The sequence below is a fragment of the Aptenodytes forsteri genome, unplaced genomic scaffold, assembly GCF_000699145.1.
Source record: "Aptenodytes forsteri isolate BGI_AS27 unplaced genomic scaffold, ASM69914v1 Scaffold320, whole genome shotgun sequence".
Taxonomy (NCBI): Eukaryota; Metazoa; Chordata; class Aves; order Sphenisciformes; family Spheniscidae; genus Aptenodytes; species Aptenodytes forsteri.
This window is the reverse complement of record NW_008794890.1, coordinates 1,866,739-1,885,052: the sequence shown is the minus strand read 5'-3', so window position 1 is coordinate 1,885,052 and position 18,314 is coordinate 1,866,739. Positions and strand designations below refer to the sequence as shown.

General features: G+C 38.2%; 1 protein-coding gene across 3 annotated transcripts in view; it reads left to right on the top strand.

The window, feature by feature from the left end:
• Positions 1–18,314, top strand: part of PCDH15 (protocadherin related 15) — a 387,556-nt gene that overhangs the window by 28,130 nt on the left and 341,112 nt on the right. For all 3 annotated transcript variants that reach the window (XM_009275078.2, XM_009275076.2, XM_009275077.1), the window contains exon 2: positions 3,414–3,479. In XM_009275078.2, coding sequence (XP_009273353.1) covers positions 3,414–3,479 — 66 coding nt within the window. The remainder of the gene's footprint in view (positions 1–3,413; positions 3,480–18,314) is intronic.

Here is an 18,314-nt window from a genome sequence, read left to right as displayed (position 1 = left end):
GAGCAAATGGTAGGTGAGCAGCAGCCTGCCAGGTTAAACCACAACATGTTCTTTTTCATGTATCCAGTATCTCCCAGCAGGTCTGGCTGGTGCCTGGTGATACAACACAGTGCTTAAGCACTTGGTCTTATTGCTGCTGCTGTTATATTGATTGTATTTTGCACAGAAAAAGAAAAGGTACCACCCATGTGTTTACAACATGTAACTTGTCTTTAAGGTTTTTAATTAAAATTGTCTCCTTTTGGAAATTTGTGTAAGACTACAATTTTAAATTTATCTGTTCAGTTTATGGTGATGAATGTGAAACTAAATAAGGCTGTGGCATAATTAGGTTAGGTCTTTGAAAAGGGGAGGGAGGGGTCGCAGGCATCTGAAAAAGCAATCTCATATTTGGCTAGTACTGACATGGTTGCAATTGTATGAAATAATCTGCAAACTCTTATTTGTGCAGTAAAACTACACGCTTCTTCAGAAATTTTTTAGTGGTGCCATGAGGGTAATCCACAGCAAGATTTCTACTACACATCCTGTTTATTTTTTTCCTCCCCTATCTATAGAAATAGTTTTGGATATTGCTGCTCTTTTCATTGAAATTTATCTCATGATAAATTTTATTGCTTCACCTGCTCACACTTGCAATAAATCCTCTGCAAATTGCTGAAATTAACTATATAGTCTGCCTTTTCTCTGAGACTCCATATCCAGATTTCAATGCTGAACATTGTTTTTAAACATACCGCATAACTGCTTTGATTATAATTCTGGAAATCCTGATGTGTTTGATGGAAAATCAATCCTGTGAAAAGGCTGCTAACATGTGATTGACTTGTAATTTTGATAATTTGCTTATTAAAGAATAGAACTAGAGGTTAGCCTGATTTGGGTGAACTTTTCACTGAGACACCCAGCAAGGAGAAAACATCATAATGGAAACATAGATGATGGGGAAAAAGCTCATTCAGTTTTCAAAAAAATTCTGATTATTCTTTTGATAAGGCACATGCAATTTTTAGAATCAAAAATTGTCCCTGCTTTGGATTTCTTTTTGGTTGTGTGTGCAGTGATCGCTGTTCAATGGTGCGTAGCAGGACCAATCATGAAAACAAAGTCTCAGTAAAAGTTTGTATCTGTGAGCTTTGTTGCCCTAACAAAAAGTTTGTTGAAGGGTCATTCAGTTAGCCAAATCCTAAACTTCTAGAAAATTATAACACGTCTCTGGAAAAGCTTAGAGTTGCGTCTGTTATGGTCCTGTTATTTTTATAGCATCCAGTGAAAAAGAACGGCGGGGGGGGGGGGGGGGAAACCTTGTGGGGGGGGGGGGGGGGAATATCCTTATTTCATGTAGATATGCAAACATTGCTTATCTTCCCACAGAATATGCTCATAGGAAACTACAATGAAAGGTGTAGTTTTTCGGATGGTCTGTTTGCTCTGTTAAAGCCTTCAGAACAAAAAAGCTTTAAAATAATCAACAGAAAATATTCAATTTCTGTGTATCAAACTAGAGTATATAAGAATAAAAGGAATAAGTACTGAGAATTTGTTTGTTAAACAATTTTATTTAGACTGCTTAAGATAGCAAACCAAGTGGGTTCATGAAACTGTACAAGCAGTGTCACTGATGTAAGGAGGGAGAGTGAGCGGGTACCCACACAAGCTCTCTGTATTTTACCTTCAAAGCAAGGTTTGCCTCTTATTTTTTTAAGACAAAAAGTGATTACAGTGTGACTGTTATCATTAGTATTAATTCAGGTGTTGTTCAGGCTGTTCATAAATATTAACAGCCTCAAGGAATGCCGTGCTATCAATCCTTACCCTTGGTGTTCAGAAGTTTGGTCTTGCAGTTGAACTCGCATCAGCTGAATAGCAAAGCTGTTGCTAGAGGAAATGACTGTGCCATGGAGATGTCCTTTAGAGGCTTCACCTAAACAGACATCTGAATAAATGCTTCACTGTTTTGATCCTCCTTCATAGGTCTGGTCTGTGCTGGGGTAACTATAGTCTGTAATTAGCTGCAGCACAATTCTCTTGAAGGCAATGAATGTGTAATTTTTACTGTAAGCTGGGAAATAGCATTTTACCTCGGCTTGCTCTTGTGTATGATTTACAGATGATTTTCTATAGGGATTTTTGTGTAAAATCTTTAGACCTCTCAAAAAAACCCCAACCCCACAGTGATACTCCAGCGTTTCTTTCCTTGGCAAGAAACCAGTTAGAAGCTGTCATTTCTTACAAATGGGGTGTAGCCATCCCCACGGCCAGGGCCGTGTCAGGAGGATCAGAGGAGTGTCTAAGTATCTTTAAAAATGTGGACTGCAATATCATATACAGTTCTCCATGGTGAAATGGGAAGGAGAATGCTTGTCTCTTATCATCCTGTTTCAGTGGTACTGTGTGGCTCTTTGAAAATGAAAAGCACTTCTTAATTAACTTTTATTTCTGTGTGCTTTAAAGAGGTAATATTTTTCTTCTATTTAATGTAGAAAACCAAATTGTTCACAAAGTGCAGTCATCACATGTAGTATACGTGCTTTTTTTATATATTTTAAGACTACACTTGTGCATTTGCTAGCTCTGCATGTACTGCTTTATGTCTTTGAACCTATCTTTTGAGTAAACCAACAATATCTTACTTATTTTCTTTCGTTATTCTGTCCTGCTTCCATTGATGACTCTAAACTTTTGACTCCAGACTGGCAATATGAGGGTAAGATGGCAAAATGTGACTTCCTGAACATTGCTCGTCTGTTTTTAATTTTTATTTTCCTTAGAACATTATTAAAGTTCTGTTCGTTCTCTTTAATTAGATCCTTTTGTTGCAATTAATTCAAATTATGTTTGTTTCTGTTGTGAAGCTTTAATTATGATTTATACCTTTTAAGCATTCCTCTGTTATTTCTTTGGGTTAAATTACCATCTATTATCCCTGTCTTGAAGGACTTATGCTTCACTGAGATCGCTGGTGGTATCTCTAGAGTAAGACATGAACAGGTTTATAGTGTAGCCATCAAACTGTATTGTGGTGGTACATGACAATTTGGAGGGGGGGTGTGTGTGTGTTCATGACGTGGAAAGGAAGGCTCACATAAGAGATAACAGAACAAACCATATTAAGTTTTTGCTGTTTCAGTGTTTGTTTTAAATATGGATCAGCATCTGAGATGTTAAATCCTTTGTCATCAGATTTTCCTTTGCTTTATGAAGTTTATCTGAGTAAGGGATAGGAAAACAGCTCAGTTTTTGATCCTCTGTGAGTGTAACTTAGCTAACAGTTGTAGCTCATACATACATCATATTTAAGTGAATACTTGTCTTCAGTGTGCTGAATATGCTGACTTGTTTTAAAAAACAGCGACAAAACCCCCAGATACTTCTTCTGGAATTAGAAATAACTTTTTTTTTCATCTTTATAGATTGCAAATTGGCCAGAACAGGTCCTCCAGCCACAATAGTTCCTATTGATGAAGAAAGTCGGAACGGTGAGTGCCCCTCGGTTTTCCGCGACACCCCTTCGGTTACCCCACATTAGCCGATCAGGGTGTAGAGGCGCATGTGGGGGAGTGGAGTGTCCGGCTTGGCAGTGAGGACCCCTGTGCTTCGACTTTGAGGAGTGGTCTCTGAAAACCTGTTAATGGAGGTTGTGGGTGGAAAGGTCACAGTGATCCAAAATGCTGAGAGGTGTCATTTCTTCCTGAAAATTATACATTTTGATGACATTGCTTTTTGACTCTAGATAGCTCTTATGAATATACATTAAGTTTTAACAAGTATTTAGACCACAATTATTTGTAATACAACAGTAGTTTAGCTCCATTGTTGCTAATATTGCAGCTTATTCTTTACTGTCTGACTTCTTATGTCAGTATGATGTTACTGGAGAACAAAATTCTCGTCAGTCTGTTTTTGGTGTGGTTAGGTAAAGCTGAAACCTTCTTTCTCTGAAGCTTCATAGGAGTGTTAACATTGCTGTCTTCTGGGTTTCACATGCAGCTTTTAGAAGGTTGCTTGTTGTTTCGCTTGAAGGTTAATAACATGAGATTATGGACACCTCTGAAATGGCAAAACTTGCTTGCATGTAGTCATGGAAACTTGAAAAGAAAATGAATTTTTTTTCTTTAATTATCCTGTGAAATCATACAATTCTCGAATTGTTGTTCTGTAGTCTTACCATGGCATTTATGCAGCATACTGTAACGTGATGAAGTGCTTTACTCCGTTGGAGTCAATGCTTTGTATAGGTGGCTGTTACTCCTGATATGAAGTTACTAGTCTTTCCTGATTTTTATTTTGTGATGATTTTTTTTAACCTCATCAGCTAGGCACAGTTGTGTGCTGCGTGTGGTTGTGATTTATCATATATGGGTGCTTGAAATGGTGAACGAAGTCCGGGTCATGCTGGTGGAACCTCTCTGCTGTTATCTTTGGGGGAACTGCTTGCTGTTGGAGTTGCTCAAGGTCACACGGATAAAAGTATGCAGGTTTTACTGGTAAGAGAACCAAAAAAACAATTGTTAATACGCCTATGTGCTGAAGAACTCAGTTGGTACTGGTGTGGCTTTTAAAAACAGGCTGTTTTCTTCTACCTGTGCTGATTTTTCTTGCAGTCACGTCTGCTGAAACTAAAAAATAATGATTGGTCTCAGCAAAATGAAATTCCCCTGGTAATCATGTCCACATGCTGAGTAGGACTCTTTTTTCTGTTTGTTTTGGTTTTTGTAATGCAGCCTGAGTGCCATAAAAGTAACTTACACAGTGCAATATTCATTTAAGTAGAAAGCTGTATCATGTTTTTATTATGCTTATATCAAGTGAAAAACCTCCAAGTCTTTTTTTTTTTTCTTTCAGAGTGTTTAAATGGTGTGTCATCACAACATCCATGATAGGTCTTACTTTTTAGTAGCAGAACTTGTGTGTAATCTATGCTGCAGTATTAGTTAACTATCGTTAAAATAGTTTAAGAAATACGGTACCTAAATAGTTCAAGCATCCAGAATCAATACTGTGTTTTTCTTTCTTTATCTTTTTTCAATGTATGTACTATAGAAGGAGTCTTGGGATTTGATGCTTATGAAGTAATTGTATCTGTATCACCTTGTTGGGAAGGCATCAAGTATTCTTGATTATACATAGGTAGCGCTGGCATGTTCTGAAGCACTTTATTCTTATGTGCTAGCGGCACTCGAGTTACTCATCTGCAGAATGTGGTGGGAAGAACAGCTGAAACTAAGGCTAGACGCTGACCATAGAATCATTTGAAATATAAACAAAAATTTAGAGAAATAAAGAGCTTGCAGCTCTCTAATTGAGTGGCATAATAAACTTTGTTTCTCAGCTTTTTAATGCTTGATTCGGTGTTTGCTAAAACTAGAAAGTTAACATTTCTGTTCAAATGTAACTGTTCCTGCAAGAAAAATGGTTAAATTGTGTATGGTGGGGAGAGGTGTGAATTTCCTAAAAGCTTTGCATGTGTCTGCAATTATTTAATTTGTCTATTTCACTATGAATTCTTATGAACCATTAACTTCCCATTAAAGAAGTCAAATTGGAAGAAACTTCAATTTGCATTGTAGTTAATGGAAGCGGCACACCTCATCTGTAAGTCACAATATGTACTAAGTAAATGGATCTCCTGGGAAGCCAGTTCTTGAGTTGAAATATCCTTAAACCTTTCGCTGTCTTTGCTGAAGTGGCAAGTTGTATGCTCCCCACAACCATGTGTGACTGAAATGAATGAACGTGAAATCTCAGTACAGTGTAGAAGCTCAGAGGTTGAGTCAATGCTGCTACTTGTGTACTTCATATTAAATAATTGTTTTTCCATGACTCTTGCTGAAACTGAATGTAAATATTTTAAAACAAAAATAGTCACAGCAAAGGATGCGGAGCAGCTACCAGCAGATTTTGTTTTCCAGCTCTGTGTGCGCGCCCTTCCAGATGTCTTCAGGTTCAGGGCAAATGCTTTAGCTTGCTATAGTCGAATTTGGATCCGTGCCGAATGATGGGTATTGTTGCAACTGAATGTGTATGAGTCCACACCCATGTGCAGATGTGCACGTGCACACACACACGCACACACGTATCAGGGAATTAGAAGACTAACTGATCAGGTCACGCTTTGTTACTTGGATGCTTCCTGCATGCAACTGCACCCGTCTCTTTTTTTTCCTCTTTTTGTGGTCATGTTCACATGCTTACAGAAGATGTTTGTAGGTAGTGTCTCGCTATGCCATCAGTGTTGCAAAATATTAATACGCTATTGTTAGTTATGCTCTTTTAATATACTGATTTTTGGTTCTAGGCAAGCCACTACTGTATTCTGATGAGTACACTTTCATTTGTGTGACACTTTTTATTGGCTACAGTATCAATTTGTGCTCTACAGCACTGCCCTCGGCCGATTTCCTTACATATTTTACACTACAGCTACAGCTTAAAACGACTAGTGAAAGCAGCAGACTGAGAGCTGATTCATCACCAGTAGGGCCCGAGTTAGATTTACAGAATGACCCCTGTTACGTTCAGTAGAAATGGTCTGGTTGCCAGAGCTCGTCTCCTGTAGCCTTTCATCCTTCCTGTGCATTAGAAGATGAATCCGTATACAGGGTAAGGGGTTACAAATAAGTCAAAACAGCTCTGCCACCAAAAAACCTTTGTACAAATCTTGAGAAGGAAACAGACAGAGGATGTAAAGGGTAATAAGGAGGGTCAGCTGAAGCAGTGTGTTGTGGTAAGAAAATGTTTTAATACTAGTTTTTGGTATGTTGGGAGCTTTGGTACGAGGATTGGATGTTGCTGTGCTACAGAACATGCAGCCTGAAAGTAAAAATCATGGACATCGATGCGAGGATCAATGGGGTGAGTGTATTTACTGTGTGTGTGAATTCACTAGAATAGTTTATCAAAAATTATTTCACATCATTTGCCATTCAGTCTCAAAATCGGCATTATATAGTTGTTAAAAGTGATAGCGAAGCTGTAGTGGTGGACATTTGGATGATAGGCAGGTTGTATGTTATACAACATTTCCAATGACCAAAGAAACTTTGTATTGGAGTTGCCAATAGATGCAGAGAGACAATCCACCTGTTTTTGTTCCAATATATACAAATGTGTCTACATCACTTAAAGTGTGACATCTAATCAGGTTATTTTAATTCCTTGCACTGCACTGCACCTTTCAAAGGTCTGTTTTTGATGTTGGACTGTCTCTTCCAAGGTTTTAGAATGAAGATCTCGAAACAGTGAGTTAGTATCTCTGTGTGACATTTCATTTCATCCAGTGCACATATTCATCACGTTCTGGCAACTGAAAAAAACACAAAATCCTGCTCTTTAGAAGTATATCTGTAGTTCCACTGTGTTGAATGTTGCTTCTAAGCATACTGAGTTCAATCATTTCTAATTCGTGAAAAGTCTGGAGACCAGCGAATCTACGGGAATAAAAATATTTTACAAAATAACTATTCCTTGTTTTCATAGTTAGACACAGAGTTACCATGCCTGATCTCCTTGAGAGTTCAGCATAGGTGTTAGGATTTGACGGTTTCCCACCACTGGATTAATATCTCTTTATATCAATTAATTTAGGTACAATAGTATGTTAGATTATAGTTGTGTTGCTGTGAAGAATCCTAGATGGGGTGAACTTTACATTTCTTGAGGTACAAATGAATTATTTTTTCATTTTTGCTTTGTTTAACTGAATGGGTGATAGTACTTCAGATCATATTAAAGGTAAAATTTAATTCTTCTAGATATGCGGGGGTTTTCTATAGGCAGAGAGTTATTTTCACCCATGGATTTTTTTCATTACTGAATTTGAGACTTGGTTTTAACTTGTTTTAAAGACTGAATGAATGAGACTTATTCATACTTCAGACTTTTTCATTGCAACTGCACCCCAAATTTTTGGGGGCTTTCATGTAGATTTCCTTAAGATGAGCATACTGAAATGCTAAAAGGCTTTGAATCTTTAAAAAGGGTTTTTAATGGAAAGTAGACTATTGGGAAATGACCTCTAAAAGAGGCAAAATTGAGATCTGCTAAATATGACTGATTAAAATAGAATTTGGAATAAAATGCAGAGGTTGGGGTGAGGGAGCAAACAGGCTGCAGTATTGCAGGATGTTGGGTGACCTTGCGTACAACGGGGGTGCGCAGACAGAATAGCTGTACCTCTGTCACCTGCTGCTTGATATTTGCCTTTACGTGTCTCATTTCAAGATAGCTAAAAACTTAATAGAATATGGGCAAGTACTATTCAAATTTTAACAGATACTTGTTTTGGGTATGAGTTGTATACATAGCTAATAGTCAGTATGCTAGCCAGGTGCCGACATAGAGATCAGTGTAACTCTAAAAAATCTACCCTAATGTGAAGAAGAATATGAACTGGTGTCTTGGTAATGCATTCATAACAAAAACTCTGTAGTTATGAATATTTTGTTTGTGTTCTTGCCTGTCCTAGGTAAATCAGTAAATGTTGTTCTGCTTTCAATTTGTTTTGTTTTGGTTTTGTTTTGTTTCTCCCCCCCTGCCCTTATGGTCTCTCTCTCCTCTTCATACATAAATCTCTGTAATCCTCATTGGGGATGTTTGGTATTTATGCAAACACAGGTAAGTGTGGGGATTAGCTTTCATGGCTGTAGGTGGGTTTGGTATTATTTTTATATCTTTTCATCTTCCTGCTATCTTGGCAGCAATCTCTTGTCAGCCTCACTTCCTGGGGAGGCAGAGGATGTGTGATCACTCTGCGAATCCCCATCAAGAACTCCCTGCGGTGAGGGATTAAATGGGAAATAGGGCACAAATATGCAGGAAACCAGGGTGTGGTTTTTTTTCCCCTGCTACTATTGGACTAATTTATTTTCAGTTTAATTGTATGTAATGCTGGAAGAATGGACCTGATTACTAAGGCACATTGACAATGTCACTGCAAATTTCCGTGCCGTACCAAACTATTTTAACTTGTTTTCAGGGCAATTGACAGATATTGAAGAAAATCTCTCTAGAGGCACAAAACCTGTAGCCTCTCTTCTGAGGCAGGCTTAAGTGTCTAATACATTTCCGATGGACTGTGTGTGATGGCTTCCGAACAACCATTACTTAATAAAATTTGCAGTGACTACCAGTGTGGGATGGAGTTGAACTAATGAGCCTTAAAGATTAAGGGTCCTGCTATCATCTCCTGCGTGGATCATGTGCTGATTCCAGTCTGGCTGCCTTAAGACATTTTGGCTAAGGGGAAAAATAGATTTAGTAAAATACCATTTTCTGATTTGAAAAGTTGTTGTGGTTGAACACAGGTGTATTGAGAATAGCATTTCTTAAGACTTGCGGCTGTGTGGTCTTTTCCTACTTTTCCCTTCTGTTTCAGAAAAAGGATGAATTAATGACTTGAAGGATGAGAAGGCATTTCAGTATCTTAATTTCTTCAAATACATCTTTCCTACAGAAATTGTCTCTGATATTATTGCTGTTTTGAAATTCTTTTATGGGAGAATTTTTTGGTTTTGGAGTTGACTTTTGAACATGCCGCCAGGGCTATATAATTGGTTTAAAATACCATTTAACGGGTTTTTTAAACATTCAAAAGTCCACTTCAAGTCTAGTGAAGGTGGTGTTTGGGTTATTGAAACCCACTGTGTTTTTTCAACAAATACTCAGATTTAATTGTGAGAAGTGTTGTGTTATTTTATATCCTAAGAGTTGCTGAGTTCTAATTAGTGGAATTAAAATCTGCAGCAATTAATCTTGGCGTTTGGCCCTGTAAAGCTTTAGCAGGGAGAGCAGGCTGAGATGAGATGTGTCAAACGTATAAAGGAGTTTCGACTTGCTAGTGTCCTGTATGTTCCCATAACTTTCTTTACACGTGAGTGGTGAATGTACAAATCAAGATAAGTTAGAAGACTGTTCTGTAAAATTTTGCAAAGTCGCGTACATCTAATTAACAGCTCATGTTTATTTTATATACTGACAAGTAAAACAGTGCATCTCAAGCTCCTGCTTTCTTCTTTGTTAGGAAAAGAAGCAGTGGGAAGGAAGGTAGGTAACGCCTGTCTCATGGTAGTGTAGCACGCTGTCCCAGAGACATCACCAGTGGAAAGAAGCAGTCTAAGCCTGGTGAAATAGCTGTTTCCGTAGGTTTTCACGTGGAGCATGGAGGTTCACGTGTCTGTAGGCCTGTTAAGTCTTTATATCATGCGTAAGGCTCACTCCTTTGACGTGTTGCATTGTCTGCAGTAGCTCTCTGTTTACCAGGAATGTGATGAGTCAGTTGGGGGGGGGGGGGGGGGGGGGGGGGGGGGGATGGAGTTACAAATAAGATGAGCTGAAGACAGCCTTATGTACTCAGCACAAGCAAGACTTCAAGCTATTCCATGGAGATTAACAGGACTAAAATATAGTAGAGCTTTCAGCCTTAGCTCTGGGTTTCTTGTGGCAGGAGGGAGGACTTGATTTTCTTTTAAGCTGTACAGATGCTAGCATGTTGCATAGAGGTGTTAGAATTTATGAAGTTATATATTCTTGTAAGTTATAGTCTACTGTCTTTATGAGCCTCTCCAATCTTTAATTTTAAAACAACATATTTTCACCTATTACTTCATATCATTCAAAAATCAGCATTATGTGGCATTATGAAAGAAAAGTAATCTTAGTTTTGCTATTTCAAGTGATTCTGAGAAAAACATCTCTCAAGTCTGGGATGTTTGTGTGGATGTGGAAAGGGAAAAGAGACCAAGCTGTTATGTACTGTAATTTTATATTGATATTTCTTAGTTTCCCCATAAGTGCAGTTTGAGGACTCTTTGCATTTAACTTTTGCTTGGTGCACTATTTCTTTTGTAGCAGTTAACAATTACATTTCTATAATGGAAAAAAAAATCAAATTACTAGCTTATATGTTGTTATCATTCCTGTGGAATGTTTCCAGAAAGAAACTGCTTCAGTCGATTTCCAGTCTAAGTTATGCAGTTATCTATATGCCTATGTGTCCACACATAGATTTTTCTCACATCTTTAGACAATCTTACAGCTTCCTAAAGTATTTGTGAATGTTTTTCATCAGCTGTGGAAAGTATTCCTTTTCAAATATATCTTCACCAATCTGGAATCTGGTTTCTGTAGCAATGGAGATATGTGGTATGTTGTCTATCTATACGATAAAGTGTAAGTTAAGGTATTGCAGCCAATAAATAAATCTTTGAATGAAATATTATCTTTCTGTACAAGAGAGAGAGGAGTTCAATCAACTTTTGCTTCTGAATCACCAACTTTTCTTCAATTGTAAAACTAATTGCTCTTACTGTACAGATACTGCCACTTTCTCAGGTACCATGTATGCATCTGAGAATGCTTAAGTCTAGATACTTGTCGGCCGAGGATTGCAGTTCAGTCTAGCGATATGAGCTACCGATGCAATCTAGATGGCTAATACGATTGTAGCTTTGAGCATCAGTAGTCTTTTGTTGAATTTGTGTGCGCTGATGCTTTTCTGTGATCATTAATACTGCGTCTGTGCAACATTAGATTAGCCGGCAATACAAATCTGATCTGGATCAGGCCCAGGCACATAATGTTTTGTCAAATTAGGGCACGCAGTGTGGAGTTTATTCTGGCTTTATGTTTTTATGTAGGAGGAAAGGTGATACATTAGATCTAATATCTGCCAGATTAAGTAACTTCTATCAGAAGAAGTTACCCTTTCAGAATGTTTTGTACAAATTTTAACAAGAGGAGTAGGTTTGTATTGATTTGTGTATGCCACATGGCTGCACAGTGCTAGGGCTGCTACTAAGGGCTGAAGACTGAATTTACTGCATTGCAGAATGTTGTATAGTTCAACCCTGTCTTCCCGCACCTGGACTGATTTGGGAGCCCAGGTGTTTCCTGTTGATGCTTCTCTAAGTCATCCAGATAAACAACTGTTGCATGGGCTGTTTTAGGTTGAGTTTAGATGTGGCTCTGAAGATGTGGTCAGATTCTGAGGCCACCCGAAAGGAAAGCCCACAGCTTGGTGTGCACAGCCCTGGCAAGTTCTGGATCATTCAGGGCATTCCTGTGCCATTTAGGATTGCGTTGGTTAGACTTGGAGAAAGGGGTTAGTTTGGGCCATAGAAATCCCCTGGGAACTGTGTACAATCCAGGAAAGTTTCAGCAATAGCATCAGAAAGGGACTTACTGACTACTGCTGTGCTCCTTGGCTTTGAGGTGGGAAGCGTGCAGCAGGGTGCAAGTGCAAGAGTATCCAGAGAGTCCCAATTGTAGCTGACTTGGTTTATTCTTCTGGCAGAACTTCACACTTGAGGATTTTCTGAATGCTGTCGTCCAAGTACTATCCTCAAATTTCTCCATAATGGAGGAAAATTGACTAATATGGCACAGCTTAATAATGTACTTTTAGACTATTCCTCTTTTTCTGTCATGACTTGCATGCTTGGTTGCCAGAGATAGAAATTTCCTTCTTTTGTATTCAGAGATACAGCCAATTAAGACTAAGGCTTATTTGGTCTTATCAGCTGTCCCAAGAATCATTATTAAATGCAACAACAGGAATATTTTCAGAGCATAACAGATTTATATTTCAAGAAAGGGTAAATTGCCTGGAAGAGTATAGCTGCTGTTCTTGTCAGGTAAGAAGACTTAAAGTTGAGCAGATGACTACACTTCTAGTGTAAGAACTAGAAGTTAGAAAATTAACTTATACTCAGCTAATAAATGTCTTCAACAAGATGGAATATGAAATATTTTTTTTGTAACTTGTATTTGTGGTTTTCCTCCTGTTCTTCATGTTAGCAGCTGGCTTATTACATGTTGGTGCTCAACTCGCTGTCGTAAGTTGTTTAAATCAAAATGTAAACTAGTGCAAGAAAGTATCACTTCTTAGCTGACAATTTGATTTAGTTTATAAATTCATGAGATGGGAAAAGAGGCCTAAATTAATGGAAATTATTTTTGTTTCATTCAAGCCTGTTTGTTCATTTTCATTCTGAAATTATACATTCTTAGGATTTTGGTATTAACGATTTCATTGAAAAGTCAGGAATCAATTTGGTGTCTAATGCTATTTTTATACCACAGATTTAAATTCACACTAATGTGTTTTTCATGGAGGAGAAATGAAGAAGCTGTAAAATGGATGAGCTTATCATTACACTTCTATTCATGAGCACAGACATCAGCAGTGGCCAGTACTTAAGCAGAGTTTTTGTTAAAGATCTCTGAAATTCTACTTTTTCAGTATTTTTTTTTAATCACATCTTTTAAGAAAAAAAATCAAAGTGCCAGAAAGCAGGAGATAATTTGGTGTGGAAGTAGGGGAGGAAAGTTGTCCTTTTAGAAACTGATTAATTTATTCTTAAGGATAGAAAATACAGTTAGGAAGCAATAGAGTTGGAATTATTTAAAATGTTTTTGTGCTGTCAGCTGTCTAGAAAAATATCCTAACCTGGTATTGGTGCTCTTGGGGGGAGGTGAAATAGATGTCCTTAAATTACCTTCAGGGATGAGAAGTGTTTTCCCCTTATTTTCATCATTAACTGTCTCACTGTTCTTAGGACTTCTATGTAGTCATCAGAACTATTTTGTTTTTCATTGCGTTGTCTGTGCACACGTTCAGGTGTCATAGCTCGGCTCCAGTTATATCTGCTGAAATCTTTCCTGTGCTGACAACTTACAACTGTCTCAGTGTACCCACAGGCACTGGTTCAACTGCAAGCTATTGAGTTTTGTTTACTAAATATTGAATAACTATAGGAGTAATTAGCACATCAGGCAAGACAACAGGTCTTCGCTAGTATTGATGTTTAAAATGACAAAAATTGGGAATTTAACTCCATTTTGTGGTAGGTATATTTTTTGTGAATAGTGATTATACTCTGTAATGCCGAGGCCTTTTCAAAATGTATTGGAGGTTTGCTTTAGTGGAAGTTCTTCTCAGAGTGATTTAAAATTTTCTGAACAGCTCATCTTTGACAGTTTGAGTATTCAGAATAAATTATTCAAATTATGGTACTTGGTCCATTCATATTCCCAGGTTGTCAGTTTACCTTTGCAGATGAAGAACTGCATATTTCAACAATTTATTTCTTTCATATTATTTTGAAACATTGAATGTCATTTCACTACCAATTTTCTTTGACTGTCTTCTCCTTTACAGTTCCAGTAAAGCAGTACAAGGATTAGGAGTATTTAATACATTTTAAGCCTACTTAAAATCAGTTTTCCTCCAGGGAGTGGGAGGTGACTGTTGTGATCAATCCTCCGTTAGTAGTTGCCAGAACTGTTATGTCGTGCTTTGTAAGTGTTTTGCTATCGCTTTATTTTTGGAGTTGCTGTTTATTAACTAACATGTATACCCACAGGAGATTAACAGAGAGCGCTCTCTTTTTCTATTCCTTGCAAGCAAAGAGGGGGCATTGGTGAACTTTGAAAGAAACTTGTTTTGAAATCTTTGTTCACAGTGCATTTAAAACATAAGCAGAATTTCTTTCCATGGCATGGTTTTGAATACAGAATACTGTTTTCCACAAACTACATGTTGAGCTGCATATTTAACTTCCTTTTGTCATGGCTAAAAGTGGGTACAGTGAAAACCCTTTCAGAAGCAAGAGTAGCATGCATAGGTCAGCCCAGTAAGTTAGATGATGCATTTAAATATTTTTCTGCCTTACTTTTCACCAAGTTGATGCTGCTTTTACTGGCATGTCTTAAAATTAATTTTTGCCAAGTTCTCCTTTTGTGAAACCTTTCCTCTTGTGGAAACATGATTTACATTTGGTAGGCTGCTCATCTGGAAGAAAATCTCTTCCCCAGAGCATGTCACTGTCATTGTAATGGATATCTATTACTGCTACACTACCCACCAAGAAGTCAGCTGTTCTTGTTTTATATTCTGCACTGACTGTTCCTATAAGCAACTCTCTTACCCTGATGTGGGAATTGGTGGCGTTTATGTGAATGCCAAGACAAACAAGTGGTAGAGCCAGGAATAGATTTAAGCATCTGGTAGCAAGGGGTGAGGGAGAAATATTTTTGCTGAGTTCTACAAAAAAGTATGAAGCAGAGTCCAAAGCAGGAATAGAGAGTTCATAGGTATGAGTCAGCCTGTCTAAGCCACAAACCTGGGTCTGTTCCGAATCTCGCAGCTGGCCCTGCCCTAGGCAGTGTGCATGTAGTGAATACCATAGAGATCTCACAGTGTTGAGAGCTCAGGTCTCCTCTTATGCCCCTGGCAGTGATGTCGGAGCTAACGGGGAATGGTTATTTTATGTGGCTTTGGTGTCAAATGGTAGGGTTCCTACCCTGCAGCTTAGAATCAGTTATTCCTTCTTCATTTAGCTCTTTTGAGCTCTATATCAGGCAGATGCTCGAGTTCCTAAAAGCCCTGGCTCTGCTGGTTCCTGTGCTCTTCAGCTACCTGGTCCCAGAATCATCTGTTCTTACCCACTTAGTCTCTGTTGAGTTGGAGCTACTCAGCAGCTAAGGCTAAATTCACCTCTTGGTCAACTCAGTCCAATGGTAATAGCATGTTATTAATTTCTGTATACTTTTGAATTGCAATATTTAAAACTAATCCAGTGTAAAGCATAAGTTTATTTTTTTCTATCCATGTGAACTAAGATGAAATTTGGACTTGACAGAAGCTGCAGCTATTATGTCATCTTTTTGCTAATACAGTCTGTGGGAAGTGTTCACTTGATTAAGTTGAAATGATCCACATGCTCAAATTCTCATGGTGGCTTGGGACATGTTGTTGATTGCAAATACTGAAGAGATATGATGACAAGAGGAAGCCCTTGAGAGTGAGATCTGTTCTGAAAGTAGGGGTTTGTTTTTCAGTGAGGTTTTGCATCATGTCTGTCAGTGATGCTCCTGTTTTACTGCATCCCATTAAATACCTTGTTAGGTGTAGTAAAATTGTTAGCTATTATTGTTTGTATCAAGCAGCAGTGTGATGGGGCTGAGCCGGGGGTGACCTCAACACTGGCAGGGCAGTGTCCCCACTGACCAGGGCACAGTCCCACAGGACCTGAGCAGGGTGGTAACAAGGTCAATCAACAGTCACAGGCACAGCGAGGTGATGGATCAAGTCCAGGTCCCTGTGGGGAGTCCAATCAGGAAGAGCAGAGGGTGGGGCTGGAGATGAGTACACTTCTGGCATAGAAAAACATAGGGTATGAATCTGTGGTAGGACATGTTGGCCATACCATAGTACAAATGGTAAATAATCTGTAACGCTTCAAAATGACTACCAGTTAAGAGGATGGAATTCAATATTGCACTTGCTTAAATCATGACGATCCTGAAGTTGTCATCTTTCCTTAAATGTCTTGAAAGAAAGAAATTTAAGTCTTAGTAAGTTCTTGTCAAGCTGTAAAGAAGTTTACAATGCATTTTGGTGCTGTAACATTTTTGTGTATAGAGGACATCAGTTGTCAAGCTTGTTAGATGGACCGTTGTGAGTATTGTATAGAGCTGTAGAGATAGTATTTGTATAGAAATGCTTGTGGAAAGAGTAATTTAGTAAAATGTATGTTTTTACCAATTTTTACTTTTTTTTTTCCCTCTGAATATAACTCTAATGTAGCTGAGGGTTTGGTTTCTTTTAAATAGCCATCACAGTTTAATTAGCATTGTTCATAATTTTTTAAACATATTTTTATTCTAAGCTCACTTCCCCATCTACCCCAGGTAACTTATTTGAATGAGAAAATGATCTGGCTGTTGCAGAGCTGTAGTAAAAATTCTCTCTAATCTATGAAAATACATATTTTGGTTGCATATAATAAGTTTCTTAAAATACTAATTTGAACGGTTGATTTTAGATCTTGTTTCCATGGTAGTAAAGATAGGTAAGATATTCAGTACCTTTTAAACTATTTTGCTGTTTCTTATTTTTAGGAGTCCTTATGATATGCCTTTGAAGAGTAGAGTGAATTTTTCTCTGGTTTTATGCACGTATTATTATGGAGCCAGATACCAGGAAATACTGTCTGTGGCATAGGTTTGAAAGCAGCATCGCCACATGTGAAACACTGTTCAGACCAGCAAGCCGCTGCTGCAAGCCTGCAACGAGGCCTGCAGACAAAGCTGGCTGTGCTTGTTTGGACTGAAGCAGTGTATCTGCACAGCACTGTAAGCTGGCAGCTGGATTTACAGTATGTTCAGTTTAATCTTAGCTTGGGAATCTCTTTGGCATAGATGATTTGGATGCATCCCAGAATACTTAAGTATGGAGAGCTGACATTATTTAGTGGAACATGCATTTGTGGATAGGTATCTAAAAAGCTTTTTTGAAAGATTAAGCATGTTAGGATTGTAAGCCTACTTGGTTTTAGTGACAGTCAGGGGATCTGAGCCACTTCAGTTCTTTCAAAGTCGAATTAACACCAGGTGATATGTTTAACAGTGTGATGAGATCCCAAATTGGTCTCCTTCCTTCCTTTTCTGTGTCAAAAGAATTCCCCACTTTATCTTTATTGGAAAACAAAGTGTTTTATTAAAATGCACAAAACTAAACTAAAAATGGTAGCTTACTAAGCAAAAGGACTGTGGAGCTACTGAAAGAGGGTAGAAGGAAAGTTTGCAAGCAAATCCTGTTGCAGTAACCACAGCATATGTCCTTTCCAACAGTGTTCATTTTTGGCTGGCATCCCAGATTTGGGGGGGGGGGGATTGTGCCCAGGCCCTTGAACGTTCCAGAAAAGCTTATAATTGTCTGTAGGGCTTAAGGTTAGAGTGCTTGCAGGCCTGCTTCTCTTGCTTCTCCCGAGAAGCCCCAATTTAGATGGTTTCTTCTTGCCACTCATCTGTGGAAAGCTCAGCTGGTTCAGTTGCTCTTAGCAAGGTAGACATAGTCCTCTCCACTTGCTATCCAAACAACTGAGCATGATCTAGAGGATAGCATCCAGGTAGAGGTACCCTTCCTGCTTCTTTTACTCTTTAGCGCAACAGAATATACAGAGTCTGTAGAAAATACAGTAAGTGAGAAACTGAGTTGTTATGCCTCCTTCAGAAGGTGCCTGAGGACCTTTGAAAGTCTGTACCCCAGAACAAAATTCCCATTATTTTTCTGAGGCTTCTTATAAACTATGTGTGCTTTTGAAAATCTGCCTGATTCTAGGAAACCTCAACTAAATTTTCATTTAAAATAATGATAAAACCCCAACACCTTTTCACACCTGGATGAGAAGGTATGGCTTTGCATCTCTTATTCTTCAATGCGTGTCTGAAAGGGCTTTTAATAGTATGAAACTGGACCAGGTGAGTAATGAGCTGTTCTCAATGCTTTCATGAGCATTAATACCTTAAAA